The sequence below is a fragment of the Labrus bergylta genome, chromosome 17 (assembly GCF_963930695.1).
Source record: "Labrus bergylta chromosome 17, fLabBer1.1, whole genome shotgun sequence".
Classification (NCBI taxonomy): domain Eukaryota; kingdom Metazoa; phylum Chordata; class Actinopteri; order Labriformes; family Labridae; genus Labrus; species Labrus bergylta.
In genome coordinates this window covers 8,885,105-8,907,366 of record NC_089211.1, presented here as the reverse complement: position 1 = coordinate 8,907,366, position 22,262 = coordinate 8,885,105, and the positions used below count along the sequence as shown (strand labels likewise).

Sequence of the window (22,262 nt, the reverse complement as noted above, 5' to 3'; positions counted from 1 at the left end):
AATCATGATATTAATGCTCCACATAAACTTAAATGTAATCACATTGTAAATTTAACATTTGTAATTCCTTCTAGTTTATTATTCACCAACAAAACTTTCATTCTTATATATATTAGAGAGAGAGAGAATCTGACTTAAAATATTTGATAGTGTCATCCAGCCCATTGAACTGTACGGTAGTGAAGTGTGGGGTCCACTCAGACATCAGAGCTACACACGCTGGGACAATCAGCCAACAGAATCTTTACACGCTGAATTCTTCAGACTGCAGTGTCTGGCCAGAGGATCGTCTGGGATCAAAGGACTGGGCAGGTGAGCTCCTCATGAACCTGGTCCTGAACAGGTTGACTTGATCAGGAGGTCATCAGCCCAGATCAAATGTCTGAGGCTGATACTGTTAGTAAAGGTCGGATTAGAGAAGTCCTCCTCCACTGAGACGAAGATATCCACTTTTAATCTACAATCTTTTTCAAAACTGGTGCCTACATTACCCAGAATGCTCCTCTTCAGAATATTGGTTATTTTCTTCTGAAGTTGACATGAACAGCTCCTCACTTTGTATTTATCTGACAGCTGGAGATTTTTAATACGTTCTTTCATGCTGTGTTGGTGTGTTCTCAGGACCTTTAAAATAATGGATGATGATAAAAATCGCTCTCTGGACTTGAAGGAGTTTCTGAAAGGTTTGAACGATTATGGGATCCTGATCGAGAAACAGGAAGCAGCGGATATCTTTCAGCGCTTCGATCACGACGGGAACGGGACCATCGACTTTGACGAGTTCCTCATCACCCTGAGGGTAAAACTGCAGACCCCTCACTGTGCGGCCAGGAGCGGGAAACCTTCCCTCATTCAGCCACGGAGGTCATTATTCTGGATTCAGTTAGAATCCCATCGATGAATAAACATGTAGTCTTTCTGTTGTTGCAGCCGCAGATGTCTAAAGCCAGGAAGGAGGTGGTCATGCAGGCGTTTCGGAAGCTGGATAAGACGGGAGACGGCGTGATCACCATCGAAGACCTGAGGGGGGTTTATAACGCCAAGTACCACCCCAAGTATCAGAACGGGGAGTGGACGGAGGATCAGGTGTTCAGGAAGTTCTTGGACAGCTTCGACTCGCCGTGCGACAAAGACGGAAAGGTAACAGACGCAGTTAGCCTGATGAGCGTGTTACTGTCGGAGACTTAAAGACGATGACCCGAGCGTGACAGGAGTGTTATTCAAACCTGGGGGGTAAAGTTCATATTCTGTGTGTTCTGTGTTTGAATGCACGAGCGGTTTCTTTCCCCTCCTCCCATTTATGAAGTGCATGCAGGTATTAGTAACACGCACATGCGTCTTTATTCACAGGCGTGTGTGATTTAGTGGTTAGCAGACGTTTTATTAGTATTTCCAACAGTTTAGAGAACGTTAAAACAGTGGTATGAAAAGGATTGAGAAAAACTGTTCTCACCCACTAACGCATCAGCACCCACCATCAGGTCCCCTCCAATCACACATCAGCATGCAGCACCAGCTCCCGGCCAATGAGTGACAGGCAATGAGCGCTCATCCAATCACACAGCAGGTACCTGCAACACAGCACAGGAGGGACAGGCGCAACATAGGAAAAAGCAAAGCCATGAAGGCGGATTTAATAATAATAAAAAAATATAATCCCAGACTTTACACTGAACTTGTGACTCACAGTCATCCATGTCACCTCCCAGACTCTGTTCAGTGTAGACGTGAAGAAGTGTGAAAGGTTTGTCATGTTCCTCGCCTTTAAAGGACTTACAGACACAGAGCACAGCTGTTCTGCGTCTAAGCTTCCCGTCCTGAGTGTTGCTGTCAGAGGACGGCCGAGCGAACACGATGTACTAATGCTAACGCTGGTGTTCCTCTCTGAAGGTGACTCAGGAAGAGTTCATGAATTACTATTCTGGTGTGAGTGCTTCCATCGACACAGACGTCTACTTTATCGTGATGATGAGGAGCGCCTGGAAACTCTGAGCGAGCTGTGTTCTGGTATAAAGTAGCTCATGTTGGCGGTGGTGGTGGTGGAGGGAGGTCGCAGCGGCTTCCCGTTTCTCTCTGTTTTCTTTGTTTCCTCAACGACTCTGTTCTCTGTTTCCTTCTGCTGGAGTGGAGCGATTATTTATGGGAATATTTGCACATTAAAGCAGTATGTGTAACTCTGACCCCTAGTGTTTAAAATGGGTACTGCAGTCTAAATTCTAAACATTGTAGAGAGCTGTCTCCCCTCGCCCCCTCCTCTCTAGAGTGGATGCTCACGCAGGTCACCATGTGGTGGACACTGAAGCTTCAGTGTTTATCCAGCTCTGCATCGGTCTGTAAACCTTTCTGTGTTCTAACCTCTCTCCATTTTTCAAAAGCATCTCCAATATTGATCCTAGTTTGAGCACGTTTCTGCTCGTGGAGCTTATTAGAAACATGCAGAGGCTTTTTAGGTCGGGTACAATCACTTCTATCTGAACCACTTCTCTTGCCCGCTTCCATCGCTGCAACACCTGTTGATTTGACCTGATAACTGCTCTCATATCTGACAAACCGAGGGGCGTCTGACTGAATGTCTGTTAACGATTCATCTTAGATTCATCAAAGTTTTATAGAGCTGAAATAAACTTGGTGTAGATGCTTTTTTATTGGAGGTGATTCATTAATAAAAAGGATTCCTCTTTTTGGACAGAAACCAGCTGCTTCATGGTCGATTAACTGCTCATCTCTCATGCTTTTACTTTGTAGTTTAACTCTCATGCTTTTAATTTGAAGTTGAACTCTCATGCTTTTACTTTGTAGTTTAACTCTCATGCTTTTACTTTGTAGTTCAACTCTCATGCTTTTACTTTGTAGTTCAACTCTCATGCTTTTACTTTGAAGTTCAGCTCTCATGCTTTTACTTTGTAGTTTAACTCTTATGCTTTTACTTTGTAGTTTAACTCTCATGCTTTTACTTTGTAGTTTAACTCTCATGATTTTACTTTGTAGTTTACCTCTTCAGACTCCTCCTTCTTGTCGTTTCGTTCTGAACGTTGTCATTCTGTTTGATGTAAAATTCTTTGTTCTGGCAGGTGACCAAAGAGGAGTTCATCAACTATTACTGCGGAGTCAGCGCCTCCATCGACAACGACGTCTACTTCATCCTCATGATGAGAAACGCCTGGAAGCTTTGAGTCTGATTAGACCTGTCCTACTTGCCCAACCACTCCTACCTGTCCTACCTGTCCTACCTGTCCTACCTATCCTACCTGTCCTACCTATCCTACCTGTCCTACCTGTCCTACCTGTCCTACCTATACTACCTGTCATACCTGTCCTGTAATAATGAGTATGATTTTATAATCCACATTGTTTTGCTTGATGTCAGGCTTTTGTCTTTATGTTGTAACTTTTTGTGCTTTTAGTTAAAAGTTTAACATTTTTAAGAGATTTTGAACATTTGTGATTTTAATGTTAGAAATATTTTTATTCTACATGTCTCTGAAGGTAAACACAAGGGGGCAGTATGACTTTATAACATGTTTTTATTGATATGCATAAAACCACAGACTGTTAAAGTAAAAAGATTTGTACATTGGTTATATTTTAGAATATGTTGTAACAATAACTGAGATTAGAGCCACATTAAAAAAATACTTTGTGAACAAAGTCGTAACGCTACAAGAATAACTGTAAGATAAAAGCTGAATCACCTGAATAGTTGCAAAAAATTAAGATGTACTATTTTAGAAAAGCCTTTTATATTTAGGCTCTTTTCTCCAACTTGATCTCCTAATATGACGACTTTATTCTGAAATACAACACCTTATAAGGTCTTCATCCCTAAACTCTCAGGTAATGTGCCCTTTGCTCTGTGCTGTGCAGCAGGTACAATCAGACTTTAAAGTTTCTGATATCTTATAAAAGTTCATTCTGACCATTTCAGTCTGCGCAGAAATAAAAATCGAGGTGCATGTTGTGTTACATATTTTCAAAAGCAGCTTTGTGTTTGTCGTGTCCACAAACAGTCGGGTCAGGCCTCTGCAGCTCTGCAGCTCACCTGTAGCTCACCTGCAGCTCAGAGTGATGTCACAGTGCTGAGCAAAGGAAAGCAGCTGTTTCACAGACAGAAGAGTCTGAGTGTCCTGAATGAGGAGGTGTGCATCAGGAGTTTGTTTCCCTTCATACAGATTTGAGCAGCTTTGTTTGAAAGGACCTCGCTGGTGTTTTCAGATATTTTTAACTGTGGTCTGTATAAATCATGGACGTACTCAGTGCCGTCAAAAGGGGTTTTTGAAGAGAGGAGTTGTGAAGCTGAATGAAGGTGGTCACCATGTTGGCAATACTGACTCTACCTAACTTTAGATCAATCTAGACACAGGCAAAGCGACGGTTTGGCCGACTCCTTGCACACAGCCATGAGCGAGTAGGTGGACTACAACAACAATGGCGGAGTTCTGTTTGTGCTGATCGCTCTGTTGAATTAAGAAATGCTTCTCCAGCTAAGTGAAGATTAACCGCTCCATCATCAAATACTGAATCGACCTACATGCCTGAGAAGGAGCAGCCACAAGGCGATTAGCTGTTAGCTGTTTCTGTATGTTTACCCCTCACCGCTCTGAAGAGGGAAGAGTCTGGTTGTTTTATAAACCTCCTACTGTCTTAGAAGGTCGTACTGATTGGTCTAAAGTGCAGGATGAGGGGTGCTGGTGACGTGGTACTGTGTGTTCAAGGTCAGGTGCTGCATGTTGACCTTCAGAGTGTCTGAGGACGACACGTTCTGAGTCTGAGGATGAAGAGGAGACACAGACATGACCTCGATCGTCTCCGATAAAGAGAGAGAACTACAGAAGAAGAAGAAGAAGAAGAAGAGGAGGTGTTACCAAGGAGCTGCCTGCACTCCAGATCAGCAGCTGGAACATCTGGTTCTCTACTTTCAGGTACTCTCGGGGGTGCAGGGTCTGAATGTGGAACACGGCCTGGTAAGAGTCGAGGTCAAAGGTCACGCTGGACACCTGAGGGCTCCTTGGTTTCACTGCAGGGACAGGAAGAAGCAGATGACACAGTGAGTGGGGGGGGGGGGCTACATTTTGCATTTTTTGCATTTTTCAACACCGGATGTTGCTGCTTGGTTTGGTGCCAAATAATTTTTATTTGTAAAAGACTTTCATCCAAAATCCTGTTCCCTGAGCGCCCCCTGCAGGCCTGGAGCACTTAGGTTGTAATCTCTGTGTAAAGAATGGACAGCCTACAGTGAAGCCTTATATCAAATCTATGGGCCGCTGCAGCACATTTGGCCTTGTTGGACACCGTAGTTTCCCCTCTTGGCACCCAGACCTGAGTTCAAAGGTTTGTTCAAACAGTGTGAGAGAGCTGCGGTGTACCGATCTTCTTCAGTTCCACGGTGGTCGTAATCCGCCGTCCTCTCTTCAGGTAGACGGTCACATTGTAGTCACCCAGAGGATTCAGTTTTGTGGAGCTCACCGTGTCCCCGAGTGTCTCAATGCAGCGCTCTGCCTTTTGGCCCCAGTCTCTGTAGCTGAACACAAACACAGTCATGAACACATCCTGCTCTCTGGATGCTGCTGATGTTCACCTGAAGAATCATTTACCACATGGTTATCTTCTGGATGCTGTCGGTCTCTTCATCTTCATCATCCTCGCTGTTGCCCCCCCTTCCCTCCAGTCGGCAGGTCAGACTGCAGCTATCCATCATGATGTGAGAGAAGCAGCTGAGTCCTGGCTCTGAAACACAAACGTGACGAGGAAAAAAAATATTCTGACATGTTACAGAGTTTGAGTTGTTCTTCTTCTTTATCCTGACGGATCAAATCTGTGTTCAGACGCTTAACTCAAATTCATACTCTGCTAAAAGTAGCTGCTCGTCTCCTCTTTACACCTCTATAAACCTAACAACAGCAACACAACAGCAACAACACAACAGCAACCACATGGCAACAACATGACAACACGACAGCAAAAACATCTGTACAGTGTGTGCCGATAACGACATGAGCTATTCAGATGCAAACTGTCTTTCAACCAGGCTGTACACATGTTCATTTCTGATGTAAAGTCGGACATTTTAATTTAGGAAAGGGACGAGGATTTATTAGCTTTTACAGACAGCCTCTAGTGGACACTGGAGGAACTGCAGCTGTAAAGTTGGACATTTTAACATGGGGCTCTATGGGGACTGACTCACTGCAGGAGACAGACTCTAGTGGACCCTGGAGGAACTGCAGCTGTAAACATGTTTATTTTAACATGGGGCTCTATGGGGACTGACTCACTGCAGGAGACAGACTCTAGTGGACACGGGAGGAACTGCAGCTGTAAAGTTAGACATTTTAACATGGAGCTCTATGGGGACTGACTCACTGCAGGAGACAGCCTCTAGTGGACACGGGAGGAACTGCAGCTGTAAAGTTGGACATTTTAACATGGGGCTCTATGGTGACTGACTCACTGCAGGAGACAGCCTCTAGTGGACACGGGAGGAACTGCAGCTGTAAAGTTGGACATTTTAACATGGGGCTCTATGGTGACTGACTCACTGCAGGAGACAGCCTCTAGTGGACACGGGAGGAACTGCAGTTGTAAAGTTAGACATTTTAACATGGGGCTCTATGGGGACTGACTCACTGCAGGAGACAGACTCTAGTGGACACTGGAGGAACTGCAGTTTTTTTTGCACTTCTGCATTTGGTCATTTTTCAACACCAGAGGTTGCGGCTTGGTTTGCCGCCAAATAAATTTTCTCCCTAAAGGGCTTTCATCCAAAATTCTGTTCCCTGAGCGCCCCCTGCAGGCCTGGAGCATTTAGATTGTAATCTCTGGATGTGCAGCATAGACTGTATAAAGAATGGACAGCCTCAAGTGAAACCAAACCATGTAGAGCTCCCCCCTGCTGACTGACTGCAGTATACACCTCAAGACACGACAACAGCAACACAACAGCAACAACACGACAACAACAACAACACGACAGCAACACACAGAAAGAGAACTCCACCTGCTCTGCATGAAATAAATATGATTTTGCTGTTTTTTATTTAACTAAAAAAAATGTTTTAATCAAATAAACACAAAGGATTAGCTGATACTAACTCTGTGGAGATAATTAATGAAAATGTTAATAAATCAGAACAGAAGTTTAATTTGTTATCACCTGAGTCTGAGTCTCCACTCTGAGCCTCTCCCCCGACCAGGAGGAGGAACACAGTGACTCCACACACACACAACATCTCCTCCTCATCTGCTTCTCTGCTCTTCTCTGTTACTCCCCGTCGTTCCTCCTCACAGCAGCAGACTGAACTCCTTTCTCCTCAGCAGACTTGTGAAGCTGTAGACTCTCCAGCTGACAGCTCTCCTCTTCAGCTGGTGGGGAGGGAGGGATGGGGGTGTAAAGGCGGGAGGAAGAAGGAGGAGACAAGCAGAGGAAGGAGGAGGTGCTGCTCTCTCGGTGGAGTTTTTACTCACAGGATGTTCTGTAAATCTGAAACCATCCACAGCAGGCTGCAGCTCCTGTACAGAGAAGTCTTCTTCAACACAGCATGATGAAATTATTGTCCCATTTAGAGTTAGGGGCGGAGCAACCTGTGCCTGACAGGTAAATAGATCTATAATCAGAGAAACATCTCCCTACATGTTTCTGTCAGAATCTGTTGAACCTGCAGAGTCTTCCTCTCCGTCAATCTGCAACCATGAAGCAGAAAGTCAACCAACAACCTACAGACCACTTCCTGTCAACTCCTCTGCTCTGTTTTCAAACACAAGGTTATTTACTACAGCTCAGAGGGAACATCAGCTGACCCCGACACAACAACACCTCAACAACACCTCTGACACCTGTCAGTCAACAACAACAACACCTCTGACACCTGTCAGTCAACAACAACAACAACACCTCTGACACCTGTCAGTCAACAACAACAACATCTCTGACACCTGTCAGTCAACAACAACAACAACACCTCTGACACCTGTCAGTCAACAACATCAACACCTCTGACACCTGTCAGTCAACAACAACATCAACACCTCTGACACCTGTCAGTCAACAACAACAACACCTCTGACACCTGTCAGTCAACAACAACAACAACAACAACAACAACAACAACATCAACACCTCTGACACCTGTCAGTCAACAACAACAACAACAACAACAACAACAACAACAACAACATCAACACCTCTGACACCTGTCAGTCAACAACAACATCAATGGACAACAAGATGGTGCATTATATCACCAATTATGCTGACATGATCGAGTCAATCCCTTTGCCTGTATGAAAGAGGAGGGTCAGACTATAAAGCTGCTCGAGACCAAGAAGATGCTGCTGTTTATAATAAATGTGCTCCTGATGTGTCCATAGGCAAGACACTTAACTCCAAGTTGCTCCCACTGCTTTGTTTGAATGTGTATGAATGGATGAGTTAATACTGACGGACTCTTTACTCGGCAGCCTCTTCCATCAGTGTGTGAATGTGTAGGTGTGACCTGTGGTGGTAAACTACTTTGTGTCGTGAGAAGACTAGAAAAGAATTGAAGAAGCTCAAGACCATTTACCGTTTAACATAAAAGGTGAACATGAAGAAAATATGGAATCTTTAATGTGCTGAAAATATCTAATTTATTTTCTATGTTGGAGAATCAGGATGTTTTTTTAGCAACCAGTTTCTTTGCTTTGTCACCTTTTCTCATCAAAATCAGAAATTACAGTCGTCATTTGAGTTGATGGTTCTCCAGTGACATGTGTAGTACAGAGTCAAGTATGTGAAAGATTTTGTTGACGACGCAGCTCGTTGTGTTTGAGAATTCACTTTAAGAATATCTGAGGCCTCAGAGAGGAGACTGCTGAGAAAAGGTCTTTATTCTGTCATCTATATGACAGATTCATGTTTCTGTGAAAGAGCAGAGTGTCTGTTGAAGATGTTCTGACTATATCCTGGAGAACAGACGAGCTGAGACGGGGCCGTGGGTGGAGATGGGTGGAGGCTTCGAGGTCTGTGGTTAACGCTCCGCTCTGTGCACTCAGGAGATACGGTGAACATCATGGAGCAACATGGAGAACTGAAGAAGACTGAGACATGCTTCAAACACTGTGTGCCTCCCCAGCACACACACATACAAACACACTAACCACAGACCTGAGGTCTGTATCTCTGACAGCATCATAAACATGTTCATTTGTGGTTTTTATGTTTCTGCAGGAATCTGTCGAGTCTGTTTACACTGAGAGCACACACACACACACACACACACACACACACAAACAGACACACAAACAGACAAACACATACACACACACAGACACACACATACACACACTGCAGGATGCTGCGGCGGTGCTGCAGTGTGGATCTATCAGCCTACATATGAAGGAGTCTGTAAAACCACGTGCAGAGGGAGATATGGTTGTGCACGCGTTGACGTCAGACGATGTAACTCGACGTCATCCTGGATTATGAGCATCTCGCTTTTAGAACTTCTGACCGACAACTCCACTTCATCAAAGACGCTGAGCCGCTGTTCACCTATTGTCTTAGATTAAGGACTCTTTTTATATAAACATCATGCCAGGTTTATTTAGTGAACATTAGATCGCCGTTTACCCGCCAGATAACGTTGGGTCTGCACTAGAGAGCGAGCTGCTCATAACGTCTGAACTCTCGGTGTTTATTATACTCATCGTCATCAAATAGAACTCTCAACGCCTCCAACAGAAACCAGGGTCCCTGACCAGGGTCAGGTCAGGGTCTATGACCAGAGGAGAGCCGGTCATCAGAGTACAAAATGTTTATCGCTGCGATAATCATGAAACCTAAAACTAATGAGCCAAACATGTGAAGGTCACACTGTGAGACTTTGAGACTTGGTCTCTGTTGTTGTGATGCTGCGTGCTGTGAACCGAGGCTTCTCATTGGTCAATAAAAGCTGTGGGTCAGTTGGTAGAGTCATCGCCTCTCAACCGGAAGGTCAAGGGTTCAATCCCCAGCTGAGCAACAAGACACTTAACCCTGCTGCTTCAGTGGCGGTGTATGAATGGATTACTGTTGTACTTACTCTCTGTTGTACGTCGCTTTGGATAAAAGCGTCTGCTGAGTGAATTGTAACATTGTAAAAGCTCTTTGATATACAGTCTGATGTTATTTCTATGAATGTGGAGTCAGCCGAGCAGGTGCTAATGAAGTGTCTCCTCAGCCTTGGGACTCGCTGCCTCAACCTCCTAGGCTTCCAGCAGTTTGTGGGTGACAGTGAGATGACCTCTGACCTTATCGACGAGGGCAAGGAGCTGATCCGACGAGGTAACGACAGAACGATAGAAATGGTGCTGTCTTTAAACGATGCAGGTTAAACTAATCATCAGCGATGTCTTTACAGAGAAAAGGAAACGGCAAAGGGTAGAAGACGGAGAGAACAGACGCAGAGTGAGTAACCAATCAAATCACTCCTCCAGACCACTGCTCACTTCACATTTGTCTGTTTTTAACCACATTACGAGGACCGCTGGGGGCCCCTCATGGTTAGTTTGCATGCCTCATGTACAGAGGCTGATCACGTCACTCCACACGCTCTTTCTCGCTCTGATTTCTCTGTGTGTGTGTATGTGTGTGTGTGTGTGTGTGTGTGTGTGTGTGTGTGTGTGTGTGTGTGTGTGTGTGTGTGTGTGTGTGTGTGTGTGTGTGTGTAGGAATGGAAGGAGCGTTACGGAAACTCGAGGGATGACTACACGGCGAGGAACAGGAGCAGCCATGAGATGAAGGAGACCAGTTACTCAGACACCGTGACGCCCAGAGACAACAGACGTAAGTGCTCCCCTCTGTGGAGATTCTAAAAGACTCCCGCTGACCGATGATAACCAGCTGCTGTGGTGTGTTGAACAGAAGCTAAATACTCTCGCTCTGGAGGCCGGGCGGAGAGGGACTGCATGGAGCTGCTGCAGGACGCTGAACCTTTAGACTTCAACGCTGAGTCTCTGACAGATGACGCTCTGGACTCAGAGTCTGGGAGGTAAACACGGCACACTTTGATTCCTAAGGAAATGTGACTGATGATCCAAGAGTTCAAAGAACCATGTAGCCCAATACTCCACGATTCATTGGTCAGAGTCTCAGTCGACTGCCAGATGAGCACAGGGACCGTTCCATTCCAGCTCTGTGGGGGTGTTTCATGTCTAATGTTACGTAGAGTTGTCTGTTTGAAATCCTTCATTGCTCATTGTAGAGACAAAATCATTTATCCTTATCCAGTGGTTATGGACTTATTTTATCTCAGATATTCACCCATATTTTCAGATGTGTTCACCAGTCAAACACTAGCAGTTCTCTGTCACCAGCAGAGGGCGCTATTGGATTACAACATTCATCATCACTCTGCAGAGAGTCAGGCTCGTACACACTCATGAGTGTCTTCATTAAATATCTTTTCCTCAAGTGTTTGATAACTGAGGGATCAACACGATAAATGTTTCTATCTCTCTCTACAGTTTGATGATGAATCAAGTCCTATCATAGAATAAATAGTTATTCCAACATTAGAAGACAAAGAGATTAACCATGTGGATAAACTAAAATAAATCTGTGGATCAATGAGCACAAAAAAAAACAAACGTTTGACTGTCAGTCGACGATGGGCAAAAACCAAGGAATCAGATTGGGCTGGTTAGTTGGGGAAACTTATTAAAACTCTTTGACATGTTTGACATAAATGAAGACACACCTCCCGTGTCGTCGTCATAGCGATTCTCTCAGATTGAACCCTTGAACACTTTTTCTGTGACGCTCTGTTGTGTTTTTATTTCCATCCAGTCATGATGAGTAATGAAGCTCTCTCTTCTTTACTGTGTCGCTCTTTCAGACATGCAGGAGGACGATATCTGTCCATGTCTTCGTCACGCAGCCGAATATTTGACGACGTCTGACGGGAAGAAGAAAGGTGAAGGGGAGCCATAAACTGGAACACGTATTAAAGTTTGAAGGAAGTGAATGTACCACATGACCTCTGTTTCCCAGGATGCACGGTAACTTAACAGCAGGTGGCCTGTGTCAGTGACGGTCTGTCCCCCTAAATGATCCATAATCCTGTCCATGAAGGCTTAAGGAATATTGAAGCTAACCATGTTACACTAACTGTCATGGAGACACGTCTAAGACCCCTGCATGTCAGGCAGGGGGCGCTCTAACCGTCTGAGCATGCTCTAAAAGAGAGTCACACCCTGCTGCATGTCGTCACTTTCATCACAGGTCATATGAAGGAAGGTCATCTATATTTGTGAATGTATTTCTCATTTTGTCATGTTTGAAACACGATCACTCTCAGCTTCACTTCATCTACAGCTCACAGCAAGAGAACCCGAGTTGTCCGTCATGTTAAATCAAAACGACTGCTCGGGGACTCTCCCCGCTGACGCTCTTCTGCGGCGTTCACACGGGACACTCCGCCCCCTCATCTCCTCAAACAGTCCGACTGAGTGTGAAGCCATAAACGGTTTTAAGAGAAGTTCACTTCCTGCCCTGATGGTTAGAAAATGTTCCCTCTTGGCTTGTCACAATACCAGAATTTAAAACTGTGATGAGATTCTAGTAAAAATCAAACATTGATACCTGTTACCACAGCAACATAAATAGAAATCTTAAGCCCTGTTCAGAGCGCCGTTTCCAGCCGCCATATATACACAGCTGTGACGTTTCTTCTCCAATCTGAATGTTGTGGAGGCGTAATGACAGTGCAGTGTCCCTGGGTTCAATCTGACCCCTGACCCTCTCCAGCGTGTTGTCCTCCACTCTCTCTCTCTCACTTCCTGTTTCTCTCCTGCTGTCCGATCTTAAAAAGACAAAAAGGCCAAAAAATATAACTTCAAACAAACAAACAAACAGACGTGGTAAAGAGAAGAATTGTTGATAACCTCGGCTGCTTCAGCGCCACATATTGGTCAAAGGAATCCAGATTTCTTCCCTCAGAAATCTCGTCCACACACGTCCACACTTCAGGCTCCAATAACTCCAAGTGTGAAGAGAATACGACACGTTTCAACATAAGCTCCGCCCACAGCGCAAGAGCAAACGTATCACACGTTTAGAAGAACCGTGTTGGAAATATAAAATATAACGAATCCCGGCGCGGTCCAGAAATATGTTGAAGTAGTGAAAACTTCAAGGGGCGGGGCTTAAATGATATTTTTCTTCTTCTTGTGATAATCCTTGGCTTCACCTTGCAGACCCTCTCACCTACAGTCTGTGGTAACAACAGGTAACACACAGGTCTGGCCCTTTAAATGTGTTAGCATGTAGCATTAGCTCTGGGGCTGACGACGAGCTCCTGCTGGCAGGTTCAGTGACCACGTTCACATCACGCCGCCCTCGGTCCATATCATGTCTGTGTATATAATGTATGATATCTTTTTGTATGAGTTGGACTAATTCATGATGCACAGAAGAATTCATGTGACTTTGTATTTATTGTATTTCCTGGTAACGGAGCGTCATCATCCTGCTGATTCTGATGTTTGATTATATTTATTCATGACGCCGCAGGTGGAGCGTAGATATCACGAGTTCTTTACTGTCGTGACTTATTTAGAGAAACAATGATGTATGTTTTAATCTGCTGCCAGTGTTGTGTCAATAAAAGAGATCCAATGTTACCGTGTGCGTCTGTTTATTAGCAGGAATACGGTAAATGTTCCCGATCACAGAGACGCTGGGGGCGAGGGGGGGGGGCTCTGTCTTTATGCTGCTAACAGGCTAAACAAGCTAGTTAGTGTCAGAGGAAAGGAACCAATCAGGAGCTGGTGACAGAGAAGAAGACGCTGTGCTTTTATGTCATACAGTGAATATGTGAAGTTCTGATTGTAGTTAATTTAAAGTATAAATGTTTGTTATTTGACATTCCTGGTGTTCATCTTATTAACCATGAGTTTATATCTGTAGGAAGCATCTTTTGTTGTCACATGATTTCAGAGAAACGGGGACTTAATCCATGAGTGAAACAGAAAGTAAAAGGAGGGAGGAGTGTTCTCTGGGATAAGGTTTGTCTCTTCTGATTATTTTAGCTTTATATCTGAATCTTTTGTACACAGAAACAGAAATTCAGAGAGAGAGCAGAGTTCACTTTGAAAAGGTAATCTGTTTTTTGCTTTGATAAAGAAAAAATTTCAATACAGGTCAGAAAAACTGTCATCTTCACTTTACAGCAGTTTCTGAAGAGAAGTTGTGGTCTGTTTTTGAGAAATCATGTGACCTCAGCGCCCTCCATCTGCTGTTTCTGTGAAATCATGTGACCTCAGCGCCCTCCCTCTGCTGATATAAACTCTGCTCCTTCTCCTCGACATCAGAGCGCTTCATGACTCTGAGAGCTGAACGACAGGTGAGAACACTTAAAGACTTAACAGCAGATTGAAATAAAGGGGGAAATGTATGAGACAAACTGTTACCGTTAGACTGATATGAAACGACATTAAGAGAAATGTTTTAAATGTTTGCATGAAGGGGGGAGGGGCTGAGCAAGTTTCTTCACTCGCTAATATAAAGATGGCAGCTGACAGGACGGCGAGGTCACTCACTTGTTTTTATTTATTTAAGGGAACCAATCAGCTGCACCCTCCTCCAGCTCCTCGGAAGACGTAACCATGGCAAAGTGAGCAATATATTTCCTTTGTTTCAGTGTTTATTTTTGGAATTAGGGCGGGGCTACCTGTGATTGATTAGTGGTCAAAACTGGCAACTTGTAAATAACAATAGAGACATCGCGTAGAAAGATGATTCATCGTGGTTATATCTGTGGTCGTGGCTCCAAATGTTGGTCCTACGGCGCTCTGTGATTGAGGGTCAAAGATGACCGATCTAAAGGCACTTTTCTGTGCTGTGTCTGAAATGTTCCCGCCTCAGGCTCGATGTGGTTCAAGTTCCTTTTATTCACTTCAGCTGTGGATTTTCTGAACGTCTGTATTTCTGACGTTGTCCTACCGGTCAGTGGTACACAGTGGACCAGTGGTGTTGCCTGCTGCAGATCTGATTTCTTTGGAGATAATAATAAGGTTGAAGTTGAAGCTCTCTTTGCACAATTTAATTTATTTTCCCTCGCCTATTTTGATTCACTACGTAGCTCATTGGCCAGTGTGCTTGCATGTTGTTCCAACATTATTATTTGACTAGTACCCTTTACGGCACATCATCCAAATTTTTCAATAAACTCCAAAACATCTAGAACTCTGCTTCACGCCTTCTGAATCACACCCGATCTGGCTCCCCGTCCCATACTGTATCCAATTTAAAATCCTGCTCCTCACACACCAAGCCCTTAACTGCCATCGCCCTCCTACCTTACTGATCTCCTCCACCATCACACTCCTTCCCGAGCGTTTAATGTGTGGTATGGTGTTGTTTATCTAACTCTGTGTGATGTTGCAATGTTTGTTAGTTTGTTCAGGTGAGTTTACCCGAAGGTAGACTTGTGATCGGCCAGCAACACGGACATCCAACAACACCTTAGAGGGAAGGAGAGCTACTAAACCGACTTAAACCGGATAAAAAACCTAAAAAATTATAAAAATGATAAAAGTGTCAATCAGGGAATACCGATAAAATCGATGAAAAATACAAATAAAGAATCTCTTCATTCAAATAAATAAACAATAAAAGTGTGCAGATATGGCTACAGCTTGTTCAGTTCAGTGGTAGCGGCAGGAACAAAGCTGTGTAAGTACTGCTCTGTTCTGCAGCGTGGGACTGAACACCTCCATCCAGAAGGCAGAAGCTGAATGTCACTGTGCACAGGGTGGGAATCATCAATTAAAATGGAAGCTATCCGCTGCAACTGTCTCGTATACAGGGACGCCAGGAAGAGCTTTTTTTAACGAACCATGACATCAAAGAAAGAGACAAGACTGATTCAATAACTTCACCTTACTACTTCCCGAACAGCACAGTTCAAACCCCTGATATTCACTACCACAAATACAGACACACACACACACACACACACACACACACACACGGACATAAAGACACACAAACAAAGACACAGACACACATCCTTTTTCTTATTTTTTAACTATTATTATCATAATTACTACTGTACACTCTTGTAATAATCGCTTCAAATATTGATATAATCTCTTTTCTTACTATTTTTTTCTCTCTCTTGCTTTATATATTTAGATTTCTTTCTTTTTTGCTTTTATTTATTTATTTATTTTGTACCATCATTATTATTATTCTTTTTTTCTCTCTTTCTGGTATTAGTGGTATGTTGAGGGGGGTGAAGAAGGCAAGATAATGATAATTTAAATAATACACTAGCAAATCATAGTCAAACAATCTGGATGAATGACATTATTATTACTACAATATGATATGCACTATTTATATTACTGTTATTAATACATAACCCAACAACACACTACACTGGAACACAATTGATATGGTCCATTACCCACCCACCCTTTTTTTTAATTTTTATTTTATTTTATTTTATTTCATTTAAAAATATATATATTATCATTCTTTAGTTAGTCTACTTTTCTTCTTTCCCTTTGTTTTGAATATGCTTTCTAGCCCCTCCTGTTGCCTCCATCCTCATATTTACAGTCTATGCTTTAAATGTAAAGGTTTAAAAAGGAAGAAAAAGGATAGACCTAAGGACAACGATAATAATAACAAATACAAATACACAAAAAAATAATTATAATGATAAAAATACTGTGACTTAAAGAAATTAATCAGATGATACCTCCGAGTACCAACACAAACAGATCCCCTCCCATCAGGTCTGGGGGTTGTTCAAGCTTGGCGAGAGGGTAGCATTAGGCAACCCTATCAGCTGGCCTCCTCTGCAGGGTCTGGGGGCAACTGAAACAGGGGCACCGCTGCATCACACAATGACTGAAGTAATAAAAATGATAATATATGTAGAAAGAAAGGGGAAAAAAAAACCTTGCAGTGACAAATGGAACCTAGGGGGGGGGGGGGGGGGGGGTAGAGGACTCTAAACAAAAAAAAGATACAAGCATACACTTGAATTACACACACACACACACACACACACAAACAAACAAAAAAACAGGGCCCTTCAACACCCTCAACATACAAAGTTTCTAAACATTATTATTGCTCCCTGCTTGCCTGTTTTGTCTCTGTCTATGCTGTGCATTGTATCGTCGTGTCTCCCCCGTCTCCTACATACTATTGCTCTTGTCATGTCTTGTATTGTTCTGCATCACCTAATACTTTATTAGGTAATCTTTTTTTTTAAAAGACTGATTCAATAAAAGCTCAGGAGAACATCGTCATTATGGTTCGGTCAACGTGAAAGTACGACAGTTACCTACAAACGCTGATGAGCCTTTTTCAGTTTAGAATCAATGATGGTCCCGAGGTATTTATCAGATTGCACATATTCAGTGTTCTGAGCTTTGATTACAATGGCATTGGATTACTGTGTTGTCTTTCTATTTTAACGACTTTACAGGGTCTTTGAGTCCATGAAAAGCGCTCAGTCTGTAGCCTCCATAAGGGGAACTTAAAGGTGGTTAGGTCTTCTTCTTATATTCAGTCAATGTTGAGATCCAGTCTTTATTCATCATTCAGACTTATTGTTGTGAAAAATGAATAATTGTAATTTGGTGTGGAACTGCTTAAACTGCTTTCATTAAAAGATCCCATTTGGATCTCTTTGTCGATGTTTTCTGGTTTTTGATCGAATGTCTTCACCTTTCAACAGAAACACCACAACCAGGTATGACCACATCACCTGCAAACACCTGATCCGTTCAGGGTCTCCTACCATCTACCAGCTGACACCAAAGAAAGAGAAAATAGGAACCATAAAAAGAATGACTCTTGGTGAAAAAAATCCAACTAAAGTACACAAAACTATCCTGCTTGTGGGAGAAACAGGAACGGGAAAATCTACTCTGATCAATGCTCTGGTCAACTACGCCATGGGAGTGACGTGGGAGGACAATGTCTGGTTTGAGATCGTAGAGGACGAGAAGAAGCAATCACAGAGTCAAGAGGAGGATGAAGAAAGTGATGAGAAATGTGAAAGTCAGACATCAGATGTGATCGTGTACGAGATCTTTGGCTTTGAAGATAAAACTCTGCCCTACTCTCTGACCATCATTGATACTCCTGGATACGGAGATACCAGAGGGCCTGAATATGATGACGCCATCTCTACTAGATTAACTGACGTGTTCCGCTCACAGTACGGAGTTCATGAGATGAATGTCGTGGGTCTGGTGCTGAAAGCGAGCGAGAATCGACTAAGTGACCGTCTGAGGTACGTCTTTGATTCAGTGGCGTCTCTGTTTGGAAAAGAAATGGAGAACAACATCGTCTCTCTCATCACACACTCAGATGGAATGACACCTGAAAATGTTCTTGACGCTCTCAATGCTGCAAACATCAAGTGTGCCAAAGATGAAAATAATCAGCCTGTTCACTTCCTGTTTAGTAACCTACAAAATAAAGAGAGAACAAAGAAAACTAGAGTCCTTAAAAATGCACATGAAACAACAATGGAAGGAATGTCAGAGTTTGGACAGTTTGTGCTTGAAAAAGCTCCACAACAGCTGAAGACAACTGTGGCCGTTCTGAACGAACGCATCAGACTGACAGCAAGCATCCAAAACCTGCAAGAGCGAGTTGAGCTGATTGAATTTCAACAGAAAGAAATCCAACAGACTCAGGAAGCCCTGAGGAAACATGAACAAGAGATGAAGAGCAATGAGAACTTCACTGTAGAAGTTGACGAGCCCTACAAAGTTAAAGAACCTATCAGCGGAGGAATGTGGGCATGGGTGTTATATGAAGGAGCTGTGTCCTGTAATGTCTGTGAGGAGAACTGTCACTACCCTGGATGCACAATGGCCTGGTATCCCAGAGACTGTGAGGTGATGAAAAAAAGTCACTGCACTGTATGTACAGGGAAATGCCCTGTGTCAGATCATGTGAAGGAAAAGTGGACGTATGTGACTAAGACAAGGAAAGGGACAAAAACTCTTCAAGATGTGAAAAAGAAGTTTGACCAAAGTAAAGCAGACTGCAAAGAGAAAACAAGCCTTCTGGAAACAGTTCAGAAGAAAATGGACGAACTTAAAAAGGAAAAAGATCAGTGGTTGGAAGAGTCCTTCCAGCATGTTGTCAAACTGGAGCAGATCGCTCTGAATGCTGATTCACTGTCCACTCATATCCATCTGGACTTCCTGATTGAGAAGATGAAGGAGAACAGTGATAGGTTTGAAGAGGAGGTCCAGAAACTGGAGGAGATAAAGAGGCGAGTGAATAAAGGAACCAAAGCAGGGCTGGGGTACAAGATCGGTAGACTGGCTGCATCTGCTGGCAGAGCATTTAAATAAATGTTGGAGTAGGTGAACAAGATCATTTTGAGAAGCTCTGATTTAAACACAATGATCTTGTTGATACAAACTTTAAATCATAGCAAAGATTTAATCATGATATTAATGTTCCACATAAACTTAAATGTAATCACATTGTAAATTTCACATTTGTAATTCCTTCTATTTTCTTATTCACCAACAAAACTTTCATTCTTATATATATTAGAGAGAGAGAGAATCTGACTTAAAATATCTTATAGTGTCATCCAGCCCATTGAACTGTACGGTAGTGAAGTGTGGGGTCCACTCAGACATCAGAGCTACACACGCTGGGACAATCATCCAACAGAATCTTTACACGCTGAATTCTGCACACACATTTTACACGTACACAGAAACACACCAACACATGCATGCATACATCCAGCCCCACAGACATCATCCTCTCCAAAGCCCTCCAGACTCAAGAGCCCAGAAAAGAGTCCCCTATGTCAGTTGGTACTGAGGCTAACTGCCCCCCTGTCAGACCCGTCTCTCTACTGTCAGAGATAGAAAGCAGAGACTGATCCTCACCAGGTACAAGCCCAGTGACCACAAACTGGCAAACAGGAAGACACAAAAAACCATGGCAACCCAAAGAAAACAGAACATGTGGTCACTGTTGGACAGGTGAGGTGGAGACAGAGATGCACTCCTACATTGTAAAACGTTTGATGAAACAAGTTTAACTCTGTCATCACAGATTTCAAAGAGCTCAATGAACTCTCCAAAATACAAATACTCCTAGGAGAAGGAGACAGGGCATATCCTGCTGCCCAATATGTTTTAACTTGCCACAACCTGAGGGACAATGATCAACACACACACACACACACATTTGTATATTTATCCACTTACTATATAATCAATGTTAATGTTGTGTAAATATTCATATTACTGTTTATTGTGTACTGTCCAAATATTTGGACACATTTATTTTATGCTTTGGCAATGTTCATTTGAAATTCATGCCAATAAAGCCCTTTTGAATTGAATTGAATTGAATTGAGAGAGAGGGAGAGAGAGAGAGAACGAACAACACATGTAGAGCAGAACTTGGCCAATATCCCCTCCTCCTCAAAATACAAAAAAGAGCACTCAAATTCTATGAACACCTAAAGACAAGTTAAACCCAGTCCTACCATCACATCGCCTTGAGCTGCCGAGAGCTGAAGCCAGAGAAAAGTCCCCTCAACCAGCTGGTCCAGAGGCTGTCCAGCAACACCTGTATACTACCAAACCAGGCTCAGGACCCTAATACCCCCCAGATTAGACCAGACCAGCCTGAAGACCCCAACATCCCCCTGATTCAACCAAATCTAATTATCAAAAAGAAAATTACATCAAATATTGGAAGGAAACAACTCATAAACAGATTAAAATGCTATTGTGCTCTAAACAGAGAATACTGTTGAAAGATCAGAAAGAGTTATGCAATTGTTGAATTTGTTTTTACCATATATGTTATTTTTCTTTTATTATCATTTAATCCATTTATCATTTAATTCATATGTCATGTAGTCAGAACTATTTCGTTTTTGGCTTTTACATATCCTGTATAGCGTTTCTGCCAATCTGCATGGTTTACGGTCTCAAGCTAAAACCACATATGAAGTTGGTATCACCGGTGGATGTATCATGCTTCTGCGAATCTGCATTGTTGAGGTTTTACAGAACCTTTGAAAAAAGTTTGCCTATAAAAATGCTGTGGAAAAGCTGATCGGGGCTCTTTTTTACTTTTTCTAAAGGACTCCACGTCACTCTGACTTTTAAATCCTTGTTTTGGGACTTAGTCTCTGAGACCGACATCTTTTAAAACCTCAAGTGTCTACACGCTCAGGTTTAAACTTTTCAATTTGTATTTTACTTTTACTTTTTAAATGTTTATATTTGGACTTTTACTGTTTGGATTTAAATTTTGAATATCTTTTGAAGTTTTTTCAATAAATTTTCTATAACTTTTTGAAACCATTTTCTGACTCATCATTCACACCACAAAGACCGGAGCCTCTCTAAGGACGCCCTGTGAACCTTGGGAGGTAAGTATGAACAGTCACACCACGGCACACTTCTACTGACTTTTACTACACACCTCATACACACCTAGCATCCGAGTGAGGAGAGTTGCAGTTAATCCCTCTCCGGGGGTGAGAGCCTCCGGGGGCTAATCTAGGGTCCTGAATCAAGGATTATACTTGAATCTAATTATTCTAGAAATGAATGTTAGACAGATAATCATAGGGCTGTGGTTATATAAGTCTTCTCTTCTTGACAGGGTGTTAGCGGAGTAATTTTACATAGCTCCAGGTACTAGGTGTTAAAGAAATTACTAAGACTTGACTACATTCAATAATACTCAGTTGACTCAGATGGTTTACGTTGATGAAAGTTTATACATAAGAAGAATACTCGAGAAGACATGATTCAACATCACACTTCTGTACTCGTGTCTTGCTCAATCACATCTGCAGAACTTTTCGAAAGGCATCGCATATATCCTAAAGACATTACCATTATCAGGGTCATGTCACATTGACCCACCTAGACTAATCTGTGACGTCAATAACACTGGAGCAGACAATAAGTCTACCAAACATCCTTGCAGATATCAGGAAAAACAGTTGACACTCTCTAACCTGTACTTGGTGTTATCATAACAGCTGAACTCTTATCAGGTCTGACTGACATTAGAGAACAGTGAATAAACCTAATTACGTCTGTACATTATAATCTAAATAACTACAGAAATTCCACCACACTAGGAGAGAGTAGACTAGCAGATGGTAGGGAGCGAGCCCTCACATAGTTCTAGTTCTTCAGGGTAAACTAATGAACTGTTAAAACCAGTAGTAATCGGTTATAACAAGTTTTAACCGGTTCACACTGGCTCT

At 42.8% G+C, this 22,262-nt stretch overlaps 3 protein-coding genes across 4 annotated transcripts; 2 read left to right on the top strand and 1 right to left on the bottom strand.

Annotated features, from left to right (window-relative positions):
* Nucleotides 1–179: 179 nt before the first annotated feature.
* Nucleotides 180–3,733, top strand: capslb (calcyphosine-like b). Of its 2 annotated transcripts, XM_020636917.3 has the most exons (5): nucleotides 180–312; nucleotides 622–799; nucleotides 931–1,140; nucleotides 1,891–2,007; nucleotides 3,072–3,733. In XM_020636917.3, exons 2-4 carry the CDS (start codon nucleotides 635–637, stop codon nucleotides 1,990–1,992), a joined length of 477 nt encoding a protein of 158 aa, XP_020492573.2. In that variant the 5' UTR covers nucleotides 180–312; nucleotides 622–634; the 3' UTR covers nucleotides 1,993–2,007; nucleotides 3,072–3,733. The 2 variants fall into 2 exon arrangements, with proteins under 2 accessions (XP_020492573.2, XP_020492570.2); XM_020636914.3 differs by lacking the exon at nucleotides 1,891–2,007.
* Nucleotides 3,507–7,461, bottom strand: LOC136183194 (uncharacterized). Its single transcript, XM_065965746.1, has 5 exons — nucleotides 7,151–7,461; nucleotides 5,592–5,724; nucleotides 5,364–5,518; nucleotides 4,863–5,014; nucleotides 3,507–4,765 (listed from the first exon to the last, which is right to left on the bottom strand). The coding sequence occupies exons 1-5, from the start codon at nucleotides 7,224–7,226 to the stop codon at nucleotides 4,664–4,666; spliced, it is 618 nt and encodes a 205-aa protein (XP_065821818.1). The 5' UTR covers nucleotides 7,227–7,461; the 3' UTR covers nucleotides 3,507–4,663.
* Nucleotides 7,462–14,266: 6,805 nt separating this feature from the next.
* Nucleotides 14,267–21,342, top strand: LOC136183224 (uncharacterized). The gene is made up of 3 exons (XM_065965925.1): nucleotides 14,267–14,357; nucleotides 14,573–14,627; nucleotides 17,712–21,342. The coding sequence occupies exons 2-3, from the start codon at nucleotides 14,620–14,622 to the stop codon at nucleotides 19,348–19,350; spliced, it is 1,647 nt and encodes a 548-aa protein (XP_065821997.1). The 5' UTR covers nucleotides 14,267–14,357; nucleotides 14,573–14,619; the 3' UTR covers nucleotides 19,351–21,342.
* The last annotated feature ends 920 nt before the right edge of the window (nucleotides 21,343–22,262 follow it).

What these genes read in the sequence shown, in the direction of transcription:
- LOC136183194 (XM_065965746.1), bottom strand. Translation starts at nt 7,226, where the DNA reads ATGTTGTGTGTGTGTGGAGTCACTGTGTTCCTCCTCCTGGTCGGGGGA. An exon ending in ATCCAGAAGATAACCATGTG is followed by an intron (nt 5,519 to 5,591) that starts GTAAATGATTCT and finishes GTTTGTGTTCAG; the next exon opens with CTACAGAGACTGGGGCCAAA. An exon ending in CGTGGAACTGAAGAAGATCG is followed by an intron (nt 5,015 to 5,363) that starts GTACACCGCAGC and finishes CTGTCCCTGCAG; the next exon opens with TGAAACCAAGGAGCCCTCAG.
- capslb (XM_020636914.3), top strand. Translation starts at nt 635, where the DNA reads ATGGATGATGATAAAAATCGCTCTCTGGACTTGAAGGAGTTTCTGAAA. An exon ending in AGTTCCTCATCACCCTGAGG is followed by an intron (nt 800 to 930) that starts GTAAAACTGCAG and finishes CTGTTGTTGCAG; the next exon opens with CCGCAGATGTCTAAAGCCAG. An exon ending in CGTGCGACAAAGACGGAAAG is followed by an intron (nt 1,141 to 3,071) that starts GTAACAGACGCA and finishes TTGTTCTGGCAG; the next exon opens with GTGACCAAAGAGGAGTTCAT.